This window comes from Eucalyptus grandis, chromosome 3, assembly GCF_016545825.1.
Source record: "Eucalyptus grandis isolate ANBG69807.140 chromosome 3, ASM1654582v1, whole genome shotgun sequence".
NCBI lineage: Eukaryota > Viridiplantae > Streptophyta > Magnoliopsida > Myrtales > Myrtaceae > Eucalyptus > Eucalyptus grandis.
Window position 1 is genome coordinate 61,326,435 of NC_052614.1, and position 16,824 is coordinate 61,343,258.

A 16,824-nucleotide genomic window follows, 5' to 3' on the forward strand; every position below is an offset into this window, starting at 1 on the left:
CTCACGGGCAGGCGGTCAGGCGATGGGTGGGGATGGGCGAGTGACGATCGAACAATGGGTGGCGGGCGAGCGGCAATTGGATGGCGAGCGGCAAGCGAATGGCAGGCAAGTAACCAACTAGTAGAAAGAAGAGCGATGAAAAGAGTTTTTATTTTTTATTCAAAATTATAAAGTAAAATAAATTATTTCTAATTTCCATTTCAAACCTATTTCTTGAGTGAAAATTTGTTCAATAAATAAAAAAATAAAATTGTGTTACCAAACCGATTTCTATTAAAACTTATTTTCAGAATTGAAAAATAGAAAAGTAGAGAAATAAAATGGTTATTATGAACGCCCTAAGTTCCACAAAATTGAGAAGCAGTTCTTACAAAGTCTCAATTATAGAATTTATCAATTTTGGAACCAATCACACTTGCTCAAAATAACTTAAATTAGGATACGTAGTAATTGAATGCTAAAATATTTACATCCCGACCACTCTCTTGATATATGGTCAGCTTTTCATAGTTTAATATTTTTTTGGGTAACTCACCACACACTCAATTTGATAATATGATATTAGCCAACACTTGTTGTCGAATAAAATGAAATTAACAACATGTACTTCTAACCAATCAACATAACGAATTAGTCAACAGGCATGTGGCCCTATTGGTAAAGGAATTGGGAGGGTGAGGTCAGGGAGCATAACGTTTGGAATTCGATTCTTGTGAGCACATGAAAGATAAGCGTAAGACAAAAAAATATAACAAATCATAGTTAATGGGGAAATGAAGATGAAATTGGCTGTTTATACATATTTTTTCGCGAGATTCACGTGGCACCCGCATACAAAAATTCACCAAATGTAAGGATGAACTCGAGAGGTACAACGGTGGTCAATTTCAAAGATACAAAGAACTTTCTTCCTGGTCAAAGTTGAAGAGCTGAAGAAAAAGGAGAAGGAGAAGGAGAAGGAGAAGGAGAAGAGATCCTTCCTCACAAATTTAAAAAGTCAACTCAGCGTGGGGCACCGCCCAAACTGGATGGCTTGCTTAGGGAATCCACTGAAAAATCCCTGCAGCCGCCAATTTTTTGTCATCATGAATCAGATCGAAGCATGGGATTCCCTCGTTTTGTCAACCTCATCAGTCGAAATCCCAAAAAGAAAAAAGAAATTATTTGAGCCCATTTAGGAAGACGGTTGTATATAAGAATATATACATAGATTGTATGAAAAATAATTAGTAAGTATTTCTCATGTCAAAAGTGTAATCTCGATCATCTATATTGACGAAAATCAAAATAAAGAAGGAGAATATTGAGAGGGACAAGTTAACCAAACACGAAAACGTGTATGAATTCCGTATGTTAGATACTATCCAGGTCCCGTATTTTCCTCAAACCCCAAGCCTAATGATCAAAATCACTTTATTCTATACCCACATCCATTAAAATAATAAGTATATCGTCAAATCGAAAATCGAAAAAAGCAAACTAATCGAATGGCCCAAAAGCTCCGATCCTACTAGAGACCGCTATAGAAAAGAAGTGCCGGCGAACCCGTGGTGCAACAGGTTGTGCGCGATCTGATCCCGGGCCTGCGCCGCGGCGGCTGACCGGACCGGGTTGTCGGGCAGCATCTCATCGTCGAAGATGTCGAACCTAGTGTCTGGTTCCATGGCCTCGTTCCTCGCCTCGCAGATGTTGTGCAGCACGCAGCACGCCCCGAGCACGACCGGCAGGTCCTGCAGCTTCACCTCGGTCCGCTTCTGCAGGCATGCCCATCGCCCCTTGAGCCGCGCGAACGCCTCCCGCGCCACGCCCCGGACGTCCGCCAGCTTCTGGTTGAACGCGTGCTGCGTCCAGGTGATGTTCTGGTGCGTGTAGGGGACGAGGACGAGTCCGTCAGCGGGTGCCCGGGGTTGCCCACCACCCAGACGTCCTTCAGCAGCCCCTTGCCGGCCCTCTGGTGCAGCGCCGACTTCTGGAGGACCTGGTCGTCGGGCATCGACCCGGGCCACCCGATGCACACGTCCGTGAACACGCCCCGCGGGTCGACCACGCCCTGGACCGTGATCGTGTACGTGGTCTTCTGGTTCCGCTCCGTGTGCCGCCTGTTCAGGTACGCGGCGACGCTGATCTTGGGGGCGATGATCGGGATGTGGGTCGTGTACATTGCCCCGCACACGCGCGGGATGCCCGACACCGCCTCGAACTCCTGCTTGATCGCCGCGAGCTGGCCGTCGTCGGGCCACTGGAGGAACTTGGGCATGAGGACGTTGCGGATCGCGGAGCAGACCTCGAGGACCAGCTTGTGGCACGTGGAGATGCCGAGGCCGAACCGCTTCGACACGAGGCGGAGCGGCTCCCCGGTGGCGAGCCGCCACACGCACACCGCCACGCGCTGCCGCACCGGGATCGCGTCCCGCAGCATCGTGTTCTTCTTCGTGACGGCCGCGTTGAGCTCGTTGCAGATGAATTCGAAGGTGGCCTTGCTCATCCGGAACTCGCGCCGGAACTCCTCCTCGGGGAACTCCGGGCTGCTGCACTTCTCCCACCAATCCTTTGACCGGTCCTTCACCCAAAGCCGCCGATGCTGGCCCACGCCCTGCACCGGCGCGTCGCCCTCACCGCCCTCCGCCGCCACCGCCGCCGCCGCAGCCGCCGCTGCGGCCGCGGCGGCCGACTGCCTGGTGCGCTTGTTCTTCCTCATCTCGAGCTCGTTCGCGCCGTCGTAATGCTCCTGGAATTGGCTGTAGTAATCCCCGACCGCTTGGACCTCCCGACCGAAGTTCCAATCCAGGGTGGCCTTCCCTCGCGTCGACTCGGCGAAGAAGCTCTCCCTCTCGCGCTTCTCTTCCTCCTCGATCAAAGCGAGCGACGCCACGATCTCTCCCACCGACCCGCCGCCATCGCCATTGCCGTGCTGTCCTCCTCCTTCCTCCTTCCTGCGGCGCTTAAAGGGTTGGCTCCGCTCCCGCTCCCGCTCCCGCTCCCGCTACCGCCGGCGCCGAACGAGTAGGACCCGCCGCCGCCGCCGCCATCGTCGTCGCCGCCGCCGGCCGGGGCGAAGCTGGCCATGTCGGGGAAGAGGAAGCTGGAGAAGGGGGAGAGGTCGTCGGGAGCGTCCTGGTTGAGAAATGGGAAGGAAGTAAGCTCCATGGACCGGGTGGTGGGGGAGAAGAAGAGATCGGATGTATGAACGGGGAATGTGAACGCTTAGGGGGGGGTGGGGGATTTGAATACAAGTCATCGGAAGTGGTCGGAGCATTTTATACGGTTTGGGGGAAGCGTGTGCGGTGGCCTTGTGAACGCGGTGGAAAGTGGGAGACGGTCGCTGGAGCCGGAGCGTGACTTGACTTTTGGACCGATTAAGGTTCTTTTTTTAATTTATATTAATTTTTTAATTTTTTTTTGGGAAATAGTAAACGCGATCCTGGGTTTTGTTTACGCGGTCGGGAGGAGGTTGATGGTTTTGTTTTGGCGTCCTTTCTCGTTTTAAATTAAAAAAATGAGAATTACAAAAAAGAAATTGGATTTATTCTCGACGCTGCTGCGAATATAGAGAGGGGAAGAGATGGAGAAGTTTCGCGGGGTTGCTTATCGATGGAATTCATGTACAGTCCCAAAGCGAGTAGACGTCCGTCGCGAGGTTTCGGAGTCGGAGACCTCCTTCCGTAAGCTATCGGAACCGCCGGGAAATCTATGAAACCCGCCGGTTCTACCGGATTCTAAAGTACTCCGTGCCTTCCTGTATTTTCCTTTAAAAAAATGTATTTAACCAAACAAAAAACGTAATTTTTAAGGCACTGAATGTTCGGTATAAAACTTTAATGGCTTTTCAAGGCATATATTGATGTTGGGTGATGATGAGTCCCGGAATAGTAATGACGTGAAAACTTTACGAAAAATCTATATCAATTCACGCTTATTATTTAAATTTAATAGTTTATATGAGAATTTATCTTGGCAATTGGGGCACTAATAATCTATACAATGTTAAATTTAATCATATTTTTTATGCATGAGAGCAATTCTTCTATCGACGAGTTGGAGATCATTCATTGGTTACGGCTTTCGGCTTTCGCACGTCAAAATATAATAATTCGTAAAGAGAAAAGAGAAATTGTAAATGATTAAATATTGTACTTTTACCTTAGAGGTATATTAAGTGATACTTTAGAGCATGGAGAAAGGCCGACTGACAAGTCCTAACCAATCATATTACTATATTGCTACCAACCAATGTCTCGGATTTTTATGGAATGCACAAAGAAATTAAGAATTCAATTTACAGGTCTATCCAGTATTTTTTATTTCCCACGTCAATCAATAGACAAGTGGAAGTAAAATATGTCGTGGCTTTTCAAAAACAAACCAGTAGGAGTCTAATTGACTCTCCAAAGCAAGTCAAAAGATAATTAATGCCTTTTGACTTCCGCACCGAGTGTAATCGCATGCATTCACACTCTTGAAAATTGTTTCTATTTTCGCCCCCACCATTTTTCGTATTTGGTAAATCCTACCGAAACTGTGTGACACCGTGTGATGTGGAACAGCCCAACATGTTCTCGACACGTCATCAGTACACTTCCGGCCGTCCCGCTCAAAGCCCAGGTCACCGCTTACGGCATAACAACATGAAATTCCTCATATCGCATGGACTTTTCAGGTTAAAAACCCGGATTTTCCAGATTTAATGGGCACAATCGTCAATTGTAATCTACCAATGCGCTAGCAAGTTCATCATCTTTAACTACTTTTATGGAAGCCATGTTATTCAAAGTTCAAAGAGGCTTTTAAATTATCTATTGCCAACATTTTGTAATATAAGTATAAATCACGACAACTGCAATGTGATCATAAATTTTATGAACTTGTAATTATTTTGGGATGCGATTATTTTTACAAAGAATGAATGATAAAAGTAAATGCAAATCCAAAAATTATTTTGCGAAACAAATTGAATCTTATAATCGCCGTCTTTTCCTTTCCAATATGATCTTTTCCAAGTGAGAAAATGTCAGCAATTTATTCCGTCCCCACTTGTCAACACGGGATTATTTCGAGCACATGATCATGCATAACAATCGTAAATCGCCCCCCACTTGTCAACACGGGATTATTTCGAGGACGTGGTCATGCATAACAAATCGTAAATCGGAATAGTCAACAAGTACATTAGGATTGAAACATGGGCAGGTCAATAACCATGTTTTCGTACGATACAAGGAGCCATTCCATTTCCATTCAATTCAATGCCAGCTTGGCGATTAGTTTTTTAAGGTACGAGCCCTTTTCGGACATGACGAGGAAAGTGGCGCGACCCTTCGAGCGTTCCCATTTGCGGTTGACCCGTCTCCCGAAAGTCAGCAGGTCAACCAGCGTTTGGAATCGTCAAATGTCAAAGCAAAATGGCCATCTTTCCAGTTGGTTTTTTCTTTCTTCTTCTTCCTTTTCCATTTCTTGTCGTATGGAGGAACCGAAAGTCGATGACTCTGATTGCTCTTCGATGGAAGGTCAGAACCAGGTGAGTATCCGACAGAATTAAATGAGCACCCGACATAGGAGTTTGACATAATCTATACTAGATTGACCTGATCACTTACTAAAATTAGGGTTTTCATTAAGTTTATGATTAAGAAAGGCGCTTTCACATTACTATTTTAAATTTTTGCTACGGTGCTTTCTATACTGACAACTTTGATATTTGACTAATAACATAGAGAGAAATGACTATATCGTGAAGAAAATGGTTCAATGAAAAATTTTGACAATTTTGCCCATTTTTTGTTTTTTAAATTCGTGGCTTTTAAAATTTTACTTTTATGAAATGAAAAATGCCTAAACTTTTTAAAATACCATCTTGAGAAGGCAATTTTTTTTTTAGGTATGATAAATTGGGAAGTCTCTAGATTAATTTTCCGCCTCTCAACAATTTCTTGAGGCACTCTTCATATCGATGGCAAATTTTGGATTTTATCAACTTAGAGTAGGTAATAAGCTCTGTTTGTATTACGAAAATGAATGATTTGAAAAATATTATATTAAAAATGATAACTCGAATTGTCTGAAGTAATAAACTAATACAAAATGTTTATAATATCAATGATAATTTATATTTAAATACTTTAGTAGACGAAGAAAATATTTATCATCTATTCAATTTTGCAAGTAATTATTTTTAAAGAATATTTTCAAAAATATTTATTTTTTTGGTAAACGAACGAAATCTGCGGGACTTTTTCCAAGGGACAGATTGTACCATTGTCTCTATCAACCCCCTCCCCTCTTTCTCTCTCATCTCGAGCAATTAAATTTTCTGAAAAACCCCTTTAATCACTCCATTCACACACAGCTCCAAAAAGCATCCCCAATTTTGCAAAATCCCCTGAACCTTCCCACGAAGGACCGGGAACCTGTGGCTCCTATTCATTCCTGAATTTTGAGGCCGTGGTCGATTCATGCTGCGCATACACACAGCCTTAAAATAATAATTACAATTATCAAAGGCAAAAAAAAAAAAAAAAAGGAGCAAAAGCAGAAGAAACAACCCGTTCCGAGATTCGTGGATCCATCTCCGCTCGATCATGGCGTCTCTGCTCAGCCCATCATCACCTGCCGTACCTCTGCAGAACAAGGTAGGTAACCGCTGCTGCTACAGTTATCGTTGACTAGTTCCTCCTTCGATCCTCTGGTTTTCGATTCGTCCGCGTGATTCTGGGTCGTTTCTTCGTCGGTCGGTGCCGAAAATTCACGTTCTTTTTTGCCCGTCTGCTCGACCTCATTCGTCTTCTGGTGGGTTCCTTTGGATTATTCCCGCGGTTTCTTGATCTGGGTCTCTGGTTTTAAGTCGCCCCCGCTGCGTTCTCGTCGCCCTTTGAGGCTTTGGTGGCTCTTGTTTATTTGCGCTCAAGAATTGAGTCGGTAATCGATACAGGTAATGAGTAAGTTTAATTGGGTATGCGTTGTTTGTGGCTGGGAATGGAAGGAGGGGGAAAAGTTTAAATTTTTATGGAAGGAGATACGGATCCATATAATCTCTCCGCATTCTCGGCTTCTTGAACATGCTTGCGGTTGCACAAGTGAAAGTTGTTCTCCAATGCCAGCTTCCTTGGTTGGCTGAAAACTGTTTGATGAATTTTCTCCTTTTCATTCAGGTGAGCCATTGCAAAGGTAATGGCCTGTGCACGAGCGCACCACGAGCGGCAATTCGACATGGTGCGGTTCGAGGTGGCGGCAGATGCCGTCTTGCGGTGAAAGCTCAAGCGACTGTTGAAGGGGCAATGCTAACGAGAGAAGCAGATGCGACGGCCAACAGAAATGGTGATTAGACAGTCGTTTTGGAACTTCTGTTTTCTCGATGCACTTTTGATTTCGCACTAGTGCTCGCGTATATCTAGCATCTTAGCATCCTGGCAGTTCAAAGCAATCTGGCTACTACTTTTCTTTTACTTTCGAGATTCTATCTGCTTAAGCAACGGAAATCGTTTGGTTCCAAGTATCTCTTCATGGATCGTGTCACTTCTGTGTGCGATTTACTGAATTTTGTTTAGTTGCTGGTTGACATCAGATGGAGAATTGGAGTCAACGAATTGAGTCGAAATGTTAACCTCCCATTTCATGTCGAATTCCAAACTGCAAAGCACATCTCTTCTGTATGGTTAATTAGGAGTTCAGGAGTAAATTGATCAGATCAGTCTGCCCAGCAGAACAAAACTTATCCGTTTCTTTTCTGTGCTGTGGGTGGAGAAATAACTTGCAGAATCACTGATTGTCACTTGTTTGCTTGTCTGGCCTGGTCAAAGAATGGTCATCTCATTATACTGAATCCACAAGGTTGCAGTTCTTGTTTGATGGCATTGTTTTGCTTTTGCGAGCCTTTGAGCTTTGGTAACATCAAACGTTTATGCAGATATTGGTTTCCTCAGTGTTCATCACGTAGGAATCCTATGTGAAAATCTTGAAAGGTCGCTCGATTTTTATCAAAACCTTCTTGGTAAGTCCTACTTCCCATGCCAACATTCAGGTACGAGAATACTACTTTTCGAAAGAACCGTAATGATTTGTCAATCTTTTCTGTTAAGTTAGGTCTTGAGATAAATGAAGCACGTCCAGATGACAAACTTCCCTATCGTGGTGCGTGGTTGTGGGTGGGTTCTGAGATGATTCACCTGATGGAGCTCCCAAATCCAGACCCGTTGACCGGAAGACCCGAACATGGGGGCCGAGACCGTCACACCTGCATCTCTATTAAGGATGTGTCTAAGCTGAAGGCCGTACTTGATAAAGCCGGTATGTAAATCTTTCCTTACTCTCTGGCAAGCAGTACACGCATCTCATGAAGCACGGGCATTTAATTCATCAGGATTTATGTTTTAGAACTGCGCAGCGACTAAGTTGAGTACTCGTTTGGCCATTCTACTTGCAGGCATTCCTTACACGCTTAGCAAGTCAGGGAGGCCGGCGATTTTCACAAGAGATCCGGATGCAAATGCTCTCGAGTTTGTGCAACTTGATTCATGAGACATGATATCATACGTACCAGCATTTCGAGAGTTCGTACTTTCGTTCCTTTGCATCCGATATCTCTGCACTTACAGACACTCTTATTCTGTAGTATTGCAGTACCATACACAGATATGTACATAATATCGCTGAGCTTTATGTGATGAGCCTGGTTGGAGCGCCTTGGCCATTCCCCACGCCTATGCAGCTAGTCGATTTTTTCGCTCTGATCTTCTCTTACCAAAGCTTTATCTGTTCTTCGATGCCGTCATCGATCTGACTACGCCTTCAGTCGGAGAACTTTACATAAGAGCATGCATGCGATCATTTAGGATTATGCAGCCTCTTGACGATTAAGGCAGGTTGGCAAAAGGGGCATGAATCATCAGAACTCGTCGGCTTTTCCGGATGATTTTTCGTACTTGAGAGAACCCGAAACCAGAAATTTGATGGGCGAAATCTATGACAATGGCCCATGGTGTCGCGAATGGGATCGGGCAAGCATCACAGGCCCAAATGGCTTCGCAATCCTGTTTCGGCCAGGAGATATTTCGTGATTTAGGCTCTGTTGAGATCATTCATACTGCCGACAAATTGACTATGAAAACAACTAATGCGTGCCGAAGGGCCAGAAGAAGGCGGCAGGATCAGCTCGTCGCCCGAATGGTAAAATATCGATCGCGTCGATAATCGGATTGTTTCCAATTTGCGAACGTTGCGCAAGCCGGTCGTGTATATTAGAGACTGAACAAAGCCTAAAAAATCGAGGTGCAAATGCTTTGGGCCGTGCTTTCATTTGGTAATGGCCAGTGGCCGTGACATGCACATCTAAATGAGTGGATTGCAGTTTAAGAAATGTTTTGCATCTAGACCGGTTTCATCGATAGCAGAAGAGCCCGACTCTAAAGTGGTGCTAGCGCTCGACTAAAAGAATATCGAGTCAAAGAGCATGAGGATGTTTATAATATTTCATTGACTTGACAATAATTTATCGAGAGAGCTCCGAACTCGACTCGATCCGATGTAATTCAATTTGAAATTGATATGAACATGACACTTTTTGATGAAATTTTTAGCAAAGTTATTTTTCTCTAATCACGTTGAAAGATTCTGGCGATGACGTGAAGGGGTCGCCAAATGAATAATTGATCCAAATGAAAGTAAATGCTAACACAGCTTTGAATGACAGTTTGACTGTTAATAAAACAAACACCAATGAAACAGATTAGTGGAAGGCTCTTGTAGTGCTTAGGCCTACTATTTTATCTTTACTGTGTCTCTTACTTTAGCAAATGATAGAAATATAATCTTCTGTATCATATAAGTCAATTATAGAAATTATTTCCGAAAATCTAAAGTTTAGGTTATTTCATAAGTAACCTTTTCCTTTTCTATAGAAAGCTTGTTTCCTGATTCTATTATAATTTAATCGGCTGTTGGTTACAGCTATCAAAACCGAAAACATACCGATAATCTTATACCAAAATCGCACGTTAAGTTTTTTCTTCTCAATATCCTTTCAATTGGTAATATAAGATTAAAGTATTTAAAAAAAAAACTGTTTCCTTGTTTTAATATGAGAAGAATTTATTGGCAAGTAAAGTCATCATTTGTGGAATTTTCTTGAATATATTATTTCCTATAATAATACATGAGTTGAAGCAATTACATTCTTTCAATGGTTTAAACTTTTAGAATAGTTGGTTTTGATTTCATAAAATTTTATAAGGTGTTAGAGCTAGAAAGTCTAAGTTCAGATCTTTTCAAACCCATTATTTGTCTCCCTTGTCATATCACACCCTAGTGTAATGTGAGGAGAAGTGTTAAAATACTAGTAAAGTCCAGCTTAGGTGTAACGCATAGTGTTAGTATATTAAATATTAAATTACGTCTTCATTTATCAATTGAACCTTTTAGAATAGTTAGTGATGAACTTGCAAAATTTTACACAAGGCACAGGATGGTGCGGCCTTCTTTGTATACGTGTTTTGTTAAATTAGACTATTCTGATTATACATAGCACCATGCTACCATAAATTAGACTGTCAAAATAGGACATAACACCATGCCTTTATATATTAGACTCATTTTAACCCATATTCGATGGGCTGGGTAGTTATATCACTTAGTTATATTTAGTAATAGGTCCTATATGGGTTTTAGATGATAAGACCTAAAACAATATAAGTGTTAAATGGGTTCATAACTTAGACTCAACTCAACTCTAAGGTCCTCTCTCGCCCTCACTTGATCTTGCGCTTGCTCACTTTGCTCTCACCTTAGTTTGGGTATAAGTTTTCCTAAATTTGATTAAATATATGAGTGTTTTATAAGGCCAACAAATGGGTGGGTCGGGTCGGGTCGGGTCGGGTCGGGTATGGGTTAGGTTGAAAATGGTTCGACCCATATTGATTCATTTAACCCGTTTTGACCCATTTTCATGCAATGTAAATTTGATGACCCATACTCGACTCGACCCTTATTATCTAAACACATTTATATTTAACTCAATTTAGTTACTTAAATAAAAACTTCACACCAAATTTAAAAAGTAAATAAAATAAAAAATGTGAAAAACCATTAAATTGAAATACTATTGAAGAACTCTTGATAAGAAAAAGTTTGATGAGTTAATAATTGACATGAAAATAATATTTGCTTATAACAAATCTTGTTGAATGTGAGAATGCATAGCTTCTTAATTGTAAATGTTTTTAATTTTGGTTGATTTCTTGATTTTAGTTCACTAAGTTAAAAATTACATTATGATGTTTATAATTTATATTTATCAATTTAAACAGCATCGAGCTTTGTCTAAAAGTACTAATATGGATATCTATCTACCAAATATAAAAAAATAAATTTTTTTTTTTTAAATTTTTGAAATTATTATTATTATTTTTTTTCTCTTTTCTTTCTTTTTTTTCCTCCTCCTTCTTCTCCTTGTTACTCTGTCGACGATGACCGGCCAAGCCGTGTCCGGTGAGATCAAGGCTCCGCTCGTCCAGGGGAGCTCAAGCTGCCGAGCTCCGTCGTGGCCGGTGAGTTCGAGGCTTGGCCAATCTAGGCCAGCCCGAGCTCCGTCGTAGCCTGCGAGCTTACGGCTCGAGCCAAGCTCGGCCATGGCCGGCGAGCTCGTGGCTCGGCCGATCCAGGTGAGCTCGAGTTCTGTCAAGGCCGACGAGCTTGCGGCTTGCCAGATCCAGGTGAGCTCGAGCTCGGCCAAGGCCGGTGAGCTCGCGGCTTGCTTGAGGCCAACAAGCTCGAGATTGATGACTAAGATGGTGGCGTGATGGTCGGGTAGGCGGTGGCTGCAATCGGTTGGGGTCGAAAGGAAAGGGGGTGCTCTACTCATCCAAAGATTTGCAGTCATGGAAGGAAGAGAGAATTGAGGCAGAGGCTCTACCGTAGAGGAGGAAGGCCATGGGTTCAAAATGGGTTTCCTAATAACCCATTTAGACCCATTTCTTTTCTAACTTTACTTTCTAAGACCATTTGTGACCTATATTTAATTTTCATTTGATCAATATATGACCAATTTAACTAAAAATAGGTCATAATATGGGTTTATGACCCATTTTGCCAGCTCTAGTGGTTTAATAAAATAAGTTGGATTGGTATGTGATTGGGTATTGATCACTAGATTTTTATTACATAAAAATAGGTTAAAATAAATTAAATGAGTAAATTTGTGTCGGTTATTTTGATTGGGCGACTCGGTCCATTCATACGACAAGACTAATATATATATATAGTACTGTTTTAGCTTCATGATGGATTCTAATCATCAGTTCCAAATTTCTAAGTTTATATGAAAATTCCAATCTTAGCCTTATATTTATATTATTTGAATTCTATGTTCCCCATTCAGAAGCAACCCCCACGGCCGGGCGCACGTCTTGTCGCGTAATGGCTTTCAGTCTATATTGGTCTTCTTCTAATACATTATTTTATTTCATTTTCTTAGGATTATTTTTCTTATGCTAATCTAGGCGAATTTTTAAATTGGGTCACCCGTAATGTCGGGTTTTGATTATTTGTTTTCACCCCGTCTCCTCCCTCTCATACATTTGAGTGTACAAAGTGCTTTTGGCTTTTAGCATATCTTATAATGGTAGCTTTTGTCTGACTTTTAATTAATCAATTGAATATGTTACATCTTGCCGTTTGTGTAGCTTCTGTCTATTCATGAAATGATTAGATTGATTGTAATCATATAAGATTGACCCCATTAATAACTTTTGCAAACTCCGCGTATAGTGAATTCACACAAATGATATATAGGTTTACTAAAGTTAATATCATTTAAATTTGATGTAAAATGAAACGCAATAGAATCTTAAATCGGGTCATATTCAATATCCGATAAAAGCCGTTCATATTGTTGTACTAATCAATTTGGTACATCGATTTGATATACTTAGCAATACTTGACGTGCAGATTTACTTCGCCATCTTTTGGTCCATAGTGGCACTTTTCTCTAAGATCCCTGCGAATTCCTCCATGTACTTGTTTTGCAACTCCATGTCGCCAAACACCTCCTTCATGGCCGATGCATTTGCCCTAATCGGCTTGCCCTCGGGCTCCACCATTACCTGCCGGATTGACTTGGCCACCACGTCGCCCGTGAATGACCCGTCCGCCTCATCCCGGGGCACCTCGAACCCGACCCGCTTCTGGTGCAGGAAACGGGCCATCACGCCCTGGTCCGCGCTCCCCCCGGAGAATAGCACCAGGGGCAGCCCGCGGCTCAGCGCCTCGATCGTGGAGTTCCAGCCGCAGTGCGTCAGGAACCCGCCGGTTGCCCTGTGGGCCAAGATCCGAGTCTGCGGGGCCCAGCCCGCCCAGACGAACCCTCGGTCCGAGACTCGTTCCTCGAACCCGGCCGGCACCAGGCAGTTCCTAACCACCCAAACGAACGGTAACCCGGACTTCTCAATCCCGGCGGCCAACTCGTTCGTCAACTCGCTACTCAAAATCACTTCGGTTCCAAGCGCGATATAAAGAACCGATTTCTCGCGCTTGGCGCTGAGCCAACTTTCCAGGGCTTTCCATTTCTCATCGTCGGCTCCAACCTCGTCTCGGATAGCTGGAGTCACTAGCCCGATTGGAATCGCGGGCTTCTGGTAAATCTCCGGCAACAAGCTCAACGGCTCCGATTCGAACTCGTGGCAGCTCCTCACTATCACGAAGTCGCAGCCGTCGATCGTGTGACCGAACCTGGAGAAATCGGAGACCTCCTCGTCCATGCACCGCTGGTGCTTCAGTACCTCATAAAGCCTGAAGCAAGCTGTGGACTCGTACGGGATCCACGCCGGCACGCAGGTCAAGTCCTCCGGCTTATGGCACCGGCCTCCGAGGAGCTCCGACGGCGGGCCGAGGAAGGCGAGCGAGGTTGCGTTGATGGTGCTGAAGAACACCGAGCGGACCCCGAGCCGAGCGGCGGCCCGGGGGAGCCAGTGGCTGGCGAAGTCGTGGATTACCCAGTCGACACGACCGTCCGAGAGGAACCGGGCCAGGGCCGGCTCGAGCTGGTCGTAGGCCTTCTTGAGGTAGGGGACCGAGTCGATGTCCAAGTCGGAGGTCGACTCGGCGGAGGTCGGGAGGTTGGGGACACTGGGCAAGGGGAGGGAGACGAGGCGGAGGGAGGGAGGGAGTTCGGGGTGGGCGCCGGCGAGGCGAGCGACGTTGCCGGGGGTGGTGAGGAAGGAGACGGCGTGGCCACGGAGGGAGAGGAACTTGGAGAGCTCGAGGAAGGGGGTGATGTGGCCGTGAGCGAGCCACGGGAACATGGCGATGTGAAGGCTTCGCTTCGACTCGCTGCCCATGATGGAGAGAAAGACTGCAGAGAGAGAGAGAGAGAGAGAGAGAGAGAGAGAGAGAGGGAGGAAGTGAGATTGTAGACGACGACGATTTGGAGGATGGAGGGAGATTTCTAGGGTTTTATAAACCGGGTCACGCCTTTAGAGCAGGAAGCGAAGATTAAAATGATGTTTTCGAGGTTTGAACAACTGAAGATCCACGATTTGTGACGTGGGGGATCCGATGTCATCGTAGCTGACGTATGGGATGATTGCATCTTTTGCTCTCTTTGGCTTGGGCCTCTCCTTTCCTTTCTTGGCGACGTTTCATCGTTTCTCTTTTGTTTTTCATTTTTATATCCATGGGCAGTGACCTATTCGAGGTCTTTGAGTTGCGGCCATTCTCGAAGTGGCACGACGACAAAGTGTGTTTATGTTGATAGTGGCGCAAAGCAGAGAAAAAGTCTGGTTTGAAATGGATCTCCTCTCTTCGCGAATGATGGATACTCGAGAAAGAAAAATTGGCCTTCTCTTCTTTAAATAGTAAATGACACAAATGATCCGTTAACTTTGATTTGTTTAATGTGGTTCTTAAACTTTAGATATATGTTAATTCAATCCCTAGATTGTATGAAAATGTTCGATATTGTACTTGAACTTGAATCAATGAAAAGACAGCATTGAACATTTCATACAATCTATGGATTAAACTGAACACGTGTCAAAAGTTCAGGGACCACAATAAATAAATTAAAAATTTAGGGACGACATTGCACATTGGAATGAAGTTATTCCTTCTTCAGAGACCACACTACATACCGAGCCAAAATTTTGAGATAATTCACGTGATTATTCCTTCTTCAAAAGCTTTGGCCGGCCAAGTATGTATGATTGCCGTGCGAGATGTGATCACTTACCCATCGAGCCAACACTGCCTTTCCTTTGTTTATTTTTGGTCGTGTCTTCCTGTGGGGTGTGGACTTCTATCTGATGAATGTGCCAAGTAGAGAGAGAGAGAGAGAGAGAGAGAGAGAGAGAGAGAGAGAGAGAGAGAGAGAGAGAGAGAGAGAGATGATTTTGGGTAGTTGCGTGGTTGAAGACGGTGGGAGATTTCTTGGGGCTTTATGGACCGGATCGAACTCCGGGGCACGCCAGTACAGTAGTAATCAAGGTTAAAATAATGTTTTTAAGGTTTGAATTGAAGACCTACGATTTATGATGTGGGAAATCCGATATTAATGATGGAAATAATATAGTAAGATCATGGCTGACGCATGCAGTGATTGCATCTTTGTTTTCATCGGTTTCGGCTTCTTCTTTCCTTTCCTGGCTATGCTTAGGGTTTCATCGGTTTTCTTCTGTTCTCTTTCATATCCATTGAGAGCGATCTTTTATAGCTCTTTGAGCACGTCGACTACTTTTCGGTGACAGTTTTACTTTTTACACACATTCGGTGATTATGCACGCACATATGAAAAGGCTTTTTAGCTTGTTGATTTGACAAAATGATTGAATAACTGCGTTTATGATGTAATAATACTAGATATGGTGAAGTTTCATTCATTGAGATGAATGTGGGTAATTATGTATATGTCACCTCAGTTTCGTGTTTAGGGTTAAACGCAGTGCCAAATTGGCAAAAGACTTGGACATTTCTAATCCCTTTGGGAAAAAGAACGTGCGCGAGCCACTCGAACATTTTCTTCAACTGAGAATCTTGACTGACTCGCATCAGCAAAATCCAGCCATGCAAAGACAACCGATTAATTCTTTTAAAGGCGGTGAGGGCTATATTGAGACTAATAAATGTAAATGTGCGGTTTTGAATTTTGAGCAAGAGTAGAATAATTAAGAGCGCCCTCTTAATCTATTTTCTTTAGACATACAGTCATATCCAAACAATTTGGCCAGAATACTCTGAGAAAGAAGAGAAGAAATGGGTTTTAAGCTATAAGAAAGACAATGAGGATTGGCCCCTGTTGAACTCAATCATATCATCGATATGGACCTCTTTCTCTTTATAAGTAGCAAATGTTGGGAGGTGGTGAGTCTTGTCTCCTTGCCCTTGCTCAGCTTGGCGACTCATAGAGGTTGCCTTTTGAGAACTAGAGATTCTGGGTTCGGTCCTCAATAGAATCGCTAAGCTATTGCAATCTAATCTCAGGCAAACCACCTAAGATTTGATTAATGTATTATTAAGTCTAAACTTTAGGTTCAAGTTTTTTACATATAAATGATTTTTCAATTAGAAATCACCGCTAATCAGTTTATGGTAGGTCGATTATACATTTAAGTAAAATAATGAGAGAATTATTTTACTTCTACGAATCAAAGATTTTGAGTACGAAGACTTGATTACATCTAATGTCCTTTTGGTATTGTTCTTTTCATGGAAAAAATGTTTATCAAGCCCAAATAAGACTCCAATCATTTCTCTAGAATCCTAGGCACCACTTAACCAAGGTAAGGCACCACCTCTTCTAAATTAGCCTTGCCACCCAAGAACAAGCTATCGGACCATTTGGAAAG

The 16,824-nt window shown here is 43.4% G+C and overlaps 3 protein-coding genes across 3 annotated transcripts; 1 reads left to right on the plus strand and 2 right to left on the minus strand.

Annotated features, from left to right (window-relative positions):
• Positions 1-1,243: 1,243 nt before the first annotated feature.
• On the minus strand, positions 1,244-3,147 carry LOC104440165 (protein ALP1-like). The gene is given in 3 exon segments (XM_039309886.1): positions 1,244-1,885; positions 1,888-2,983; positions 3,049-3,147. Coding segments are annotated over 3 exon segments (1,560 nt in total). The 3' UTR covers positions 1,244-1,520.
• Positions 3,148-6,356: 3,209 nt separating this feature from the next.
• LOC104438069 lies at positions 6,357-8,683 on the plus strand. Its single transcript, XM_010051146.3, has 5 exons — positions 6,357-6,626; positions 7,146-7,311; positions 7,901-7,984; positions 8,077-8,280; positions 8,417-8,683. Exons 1-5 carry the CDS (start codon positions 6,576-6,578, stop codon positions 8,509-8,511), a joined length of 600 nt encoding a protein of 199 aa, XP_010049448.2. The 5' UTR covers positions 6,357-6,575; the 3' UTR covers positions 8,512-8,683.
• Positions 8,684-12,936: 4,253 nt separating this feature from the next.
• Positions 12,937-14,322, minus strand: LOC104440166 (UDP-glycosyltransferase 91C1). The gene has a single exon (XM_010053138.2). It carries the CDS (start codon positions 14,320-14,322, stop codon positions 12,937-12,939), a length of 1,386 nt encoding a protein of 461 aa, XP_010051440.2.
• Between the last annotated feature and the right edge of the window lie 2,502 nt (positions 14,323-16,824).

Coding starts and splice junctions, on each gene's coding strand:
- LOC104438069 (XM_010051146.3), top strand. CDS start 6,576: ATGGCGTCTCTGCTCAGCCCATCATCACCTGCCGTACCTCTGCAGAAC. Junction 7,312..7,900: donor TGCGACGGCCAACAGAAATG/GTGATTAGACAG, acceptor ACGTTTATGCAG/ATATTGGTTTCCTCAGTGTT. Junction 8,281..8,416: donor GGCCGTACTTGATAAAGCCG/GTATGTAAATCT, acceptor TTCTACTTGCAG/GCATTCCTTACACGCTTAGC.
- LOC104440166 (XM_010053138.2), bottom strand. CDS start 14,322: ATGGGCAGCGAGTCGAAGCGAAGCCTTCACATCGCCATGTTCCCGTGG.